The sequence below is a fragment of the Eublepharis macularius genome, chromosome 2 (genome assembly GCF_028583425.1).
Source record: "Eublepharis macularius isolate TG4126 chromosome 2, MPM_Emac_v1.0, whole genome shotgun sequence".
NCBI classification, from domain to species: domain Eukaryota; kingdom Metazoa; phylum Chordata; class Lepidosauria; order Squamata; family Eublepharidae; genus Eublepharis; species Eublepharis macularius.
This window is the reverse complement of record NC_072791.1, coordinates 15,862,883-15,867,519: the sequence shown is the minus strand read 5'-3', so window position 1 is coordinate 15,867,519 and position 4,637 is coordinate 15,862,883. Positions and strand designations below refer to the sequence as shown.

The 4,637-nt window shown below is 50.2% G+C and overlaps 1 protein-coding gene across 1 annotated transcript; it reads right to left on the bottom strand.

The window, feature by feature from the left end:
* Positions 1–882: 882 nt before the first annotated feature.
* Positions 883–3,284, bottom strand: HSPA2 (heat shock protein family A (Hsp70) member 2). Its single transcript, XM_054971013.1, has one exon. The coding sequence runs from the start codon at positions 3,186–3,188 to the stop codon at positions 1,296–1,298; it is 1,893 nt and encodes a 630-aa protein (XP_054826988.1). The 5' UTR covers positions 3,189–3,284; the 3' UTR covers positions 883–1,295.
* Positions 3,285–4,637: the final 1,353 nt, after the last annotated feature.

The following is a 4,637-nucleotide window of genomic DNA, read 5'->3' as shown; positions in this document are numbered from 1 at the left end:
CTTGTGTTATAATTCTGCAGCTTCCAGGGTTGCCAACAGATCTGGAGATTAAAGCATCCCACAACTTGCTTTTCATGGCATGGAGGGAGTACACAGTCCATTAAAAGGACAGGGCATTTTTCTCCAGGTCTGTTGGCAAGCCGACCCCCCCCTCCCTCAATGCTGTATCTGCCTCTGCCCACCCACAGCAAAACTAATTGCAGCTTGGGAGAGTTGTGATGGTATTAATTTTGGAAGCCCAACCACAGTGTTCAAAACAATTAGTACTACTAACTTTTTTTAAAAAAAACCTGGAGAACCCAATCCCACTTGCTAGTAAAAAGAGTATGATCACTTTTTTCTGAGAACCCGCCTGCCTTCAGATACTCTAAAGAAGTGAGCTGTGACTCACGAAAGCTCCTACCCTACCACAAATTTTGTTAGTCTTATAGGTGCTCCTGGACTCTTATTCTTTTCTACTCCTGTGCCTTTAAATTTGCAGGACAGGCAATTCTTAAGCAAATCGGCAGAGCATAGAAACATAACACAGGAAAAGCTTTGCCTGTTGAAGAACAAGATGCAAATGAATTACTGCCTGTTGTCACAGCAGTTAGTGGCATAAAAAAGAAACTTTAATAAACCTATATGAAAAATTCAACCCCATTCCCTCCACTTTCCCATTTTAGGAATTCTATCTTTACCAACAGGTAGAGCTTATTGAAGTAGACTATAAGCAGAGGTGCTTTGCCTGAGAAGACCAGCATTTCAGGATTTTCAAGAGATGCTGGCAATTAGTTTCTACAGTGGAAGTGCAAACACTTGGCCTCATTTTCTATCACAGCTCTTAGCATCACTAAACCCATAATCTCTACTCTTCTATCCCATTAAAAGTAAACTTATTTTTAGAAATAAGAGAGCTTTGTTTTGCTTCAAGGAACTTTTATTACCAAAATTTCAAAATAAACCAGACCAAGAGTTTCCAAAAACTTTAAAGATATTTTGTATGCATAACATTTTCCATGCTCTCTTGAAATGTTTCTTCCCTCCACCCCCTTTCAATGGTAATGCTCAAGTGCATTTTTAAGAACAGTGAACATAAGAAACAAATCTACCGAATAGCATGGGCATCTGAATAGTAAAACAAACGCTATCGGCAACAAACTTAGCTGGCTGTGTATTCCCAGGTACAGCAGAGAGCAAATTAGGACCTGCTCCCACACCCTCCCGCAGGAAAACCCCTCCAGTAATGGCACTGACTGAATGGCAGTAACAGAAGAGCAGGGTGAAATTGCTCCCACAGTCCAGTCCAAAGCAATCTAGTCCACTTCTTCAATGGTGGGCCCACCACCTGCTGCTCCAGCCCCCTGGTACAATTTGGTCATGATGGGGTTGCAAAGCTTCTCCAACTCCTTTTGCTTGTGCTCAAACTCTTCCTTCTCGGCCATCTGGTTGCGATCCAGCCAGCTGATCACCTCTTGGCACTTCTCCAGGACCCTCTGCTTGTCCTGGTCCCCAATCTTGCCTTTCAGCTTTTCGTCTTCCACTGTCTGCTTTACGTTGTAGGCGTAAGATTCCAGGGCGTTCTTGGCGACCACCCGCTCCCGATTGGCCTCATCTTCGGCCTTGTACCTCTCTGCTTCCTGCACCATACGGTCGATGTCATCTTTGCTGAGGCGGCCCTTGTCATTTGTAATGGTAATCTTGTTCTCTTTGCCAGTGCTCTTATCCACAGCTGTGACATTGAGGATCCCATTGGCATCTATGTCAAATGTGACCTCGATCTGGGGGACACCACGGGGAGCTGGTGGGATCCCTGTCAGGTCAAACTTGCCCAGCAGGTTATTGTCCTTGGTCATGGCCCTCTCGCCCTCATACACCTGCACAAGGACGCTGCTCTGGTTGTCTGAATAGGTGGTGAAGGTCTGTGTCTGCTTGGTGGGAATAGTGGTGTTGCGCTTGATCAAAGCTGTCATCACCCCACCAGCTGTCTCGATGCCCAGGGACAAGGGGGCAACATCAAGCAGCAGCAGATCTTGAACATTCTCAGACTTGTCACCCATCAGGATAGCAGCCTGCACAGCTGCGCCATAGGCCACAGCTTCATCAGGATTGATGCTCTTGTTGAGCTCTTTGCCGTTGAAAAAATCCTGCAGCAGCTTCTGGATCTTGGGGATCCGAGTGGAGCCTCCCACCAGCACAATCTCATTGATCTGCCCTTTGTCTAGCTTGGCATCCCGCAAGGCCTTTTCCACAGGCTCCAGAGTGCCCCGGAAGAGGTCGGCGTTGAGCTCCTCAAAGCGGGCCCGGGTGATAGACGTGTAGAAGTCAATCCCATCAAACAAGGAGTCGATCTCGATGGAGGCTTGGGTGGAGGAGCTGAGGGTGCGCTTGGCCCTCTCGCAGGCTGTGCGGAGCCGCCGGACAGCCCGCTTGTTGCCAGCAATGTCACGCTTGTGCTTGCGCTTGAACTCCTCCACAAAGTGGCTCACCATCCGGTTGTCAAAGTCCTCACCACCCAGGTGAGTGTCCCCAGCCGTCGACTTCACCTCAAAGATGCCGTCCTCAATGGTCAAGATGGAGACGTCAAAAGTGCCACCACCCAGGTCAAAGATCAGCACATTCTTCTCCCCACCACCGCTGCCCTTTTTATCCAAGCCGTAGGCAATGGCTGCTGCTGTGGGCTCGTTGATGATGCGCAGGACATTGAGCCCGGTGATGGTGCCTGCATCTTTGGTGGCTTGGCGCTGGGAGTCATTGAAGTAAGCCGGCACGGTGATGACAGCGCTCTGCACCTTGCGCCCCAGGTAGGCTTCAGCAATCTCCTTCATCTTGGTCAGGACCATGGAGGAGATCTCCTCTGGGAAAAAGTCCTTCACCTCTCCCTTGTACTCCACCTGCACTTTGGGTTTGCCCCCCTCGCTGACCACCCGGAAAGGCCAGTGCTTCATGTCCGACTGGACGGTGGGGTCGTCGAATTTGCGGCCGATGAGGCGCTTGGCGTCAAAGATGGTGTTGTTGGGGTTCATGGCCACCTGGTTCTTGGCTGCATCCCCGATGAGGCGCTCGGTGTCCGTGAAGGCCACGTAGCTGGGCGTGGTGCGGTTGCCTTGGTCGTTGGCGATGATCTCCACCTTCCCATGCTGGAAGACCCCCACGCAGGAGTACGTGGTGCCCAAGTCGATGCCTATGGCAGGCGCCTTGCCCGACATGGTTGCTGCTACGCGGTCAGAAGAGCTTCTCAGAAGCCGCGCCGAGAAACCGTCTATCAAATCCTCTCAGCTGCTGCCCGCTCCTTCGGCTCGAAAGTCAGGCGCGATCTGCCGTTGCCGTCGCAGTAGTTCAGCTTTTATAGCCGCGGCGCGCCCCCGCTTCTGGAACCTGCCAGAATGAGCCCGTCCAATCGCGTCGTCGTTTTCGGACCTCCGGCCAATCGCTTCCGCCCGCTTCCCTGACGGCCACGCCTCTGCTCCTCGTCCCGGCCAGAAACTTCCAGAGGAGGCCAGCACGGTGGAGAAGGATTGATGTCATAGACAGCCAATGGGATTTGCAGGGGCTGCGATCTGGGCGGGCGTGAGACGCCTTCTGGGCGGCAGTTATGCAAATAGAGCAGCGCTCTTGCGCGTCAGGTTAAGCTCGAGCGCCTTCTACTTGCTTCTAACGGCAGCCGGAAGATTCGGAGGGGGAGGGGGCGGTGTTACCTCAGACGAGGAGAAAGTTTTGTCGTCAGCTCAGCTGACTCGACAGGCTGTGCTTGAGCATGTCTAGACTGGCTTGTCACGAAAGGACTGTTAATAAACGTTTATTTACCTCACGCACACCCCGCCTTTCTTCCCAATGGGTTCCCAGAACGGCTTCCATTCGCTTCCATTTTTATCCTCACAACAACCCTGTGAGATAGGCCCAAGGTCTCCCATCCGGCTTCCATGGCAGAATGTGGGTTCTAAATGGAGTCTTCCCCCCTCCCCCAAAGGGTGATTTGACACCTGTAATATTTTGTTCCTGTTTTTAAAACGTTTGCCTTTGGACCTTTCCAGCTCCTCATTAGGTTACATCAAACTTTTACTTCAGGAGGGTTCTGGTCACAACCCACAATCCCTTTTTCTCCACACGCACAGAGAGCTTCAAATGTCCTCTACTTTACCCAGGCTTATACCTGAAGAAGGCTTTCCCTTTTGGGGTTTGAACCCCGCTACCTCCCAGGCTCCCCTTTTCTGCTTGTTTCAGAAATCACAGACATGTTTAGGCACACACCAGAGATTTTTCAACACAGAAAAGCTAATATTTCATGCATCTGCTGACATGGTCTCTGGGTCATGAAAGCCACAATAAATGTGTTAGTAAGGGGGCAAAGACCCTTTTGACAGCTGCAGACGCATTTAAAAACAAACAGGAATCGTGGCACTTTAAAGAATTTTTTAAAAAGTTCTTGTATAAGCTTTTTGTGTAGATAATTCCCTTCTGGAATTATGATCTTTGGAGAGGGTTGCCAGTCTCCAGGTAGGGCCGGGTGTTCTGGAATTGCAGTTAATTTCCAGAGATCAATTTCCCTGGAAAAAATGGCAACTTCAGAGCCTGGATTCTATGGCATTATAACCTCTGAAGGCCCTGTCCAGGCTCTGCCTCTAAATCTTTTGGAATTTGTCCTCCATACAAGGTTT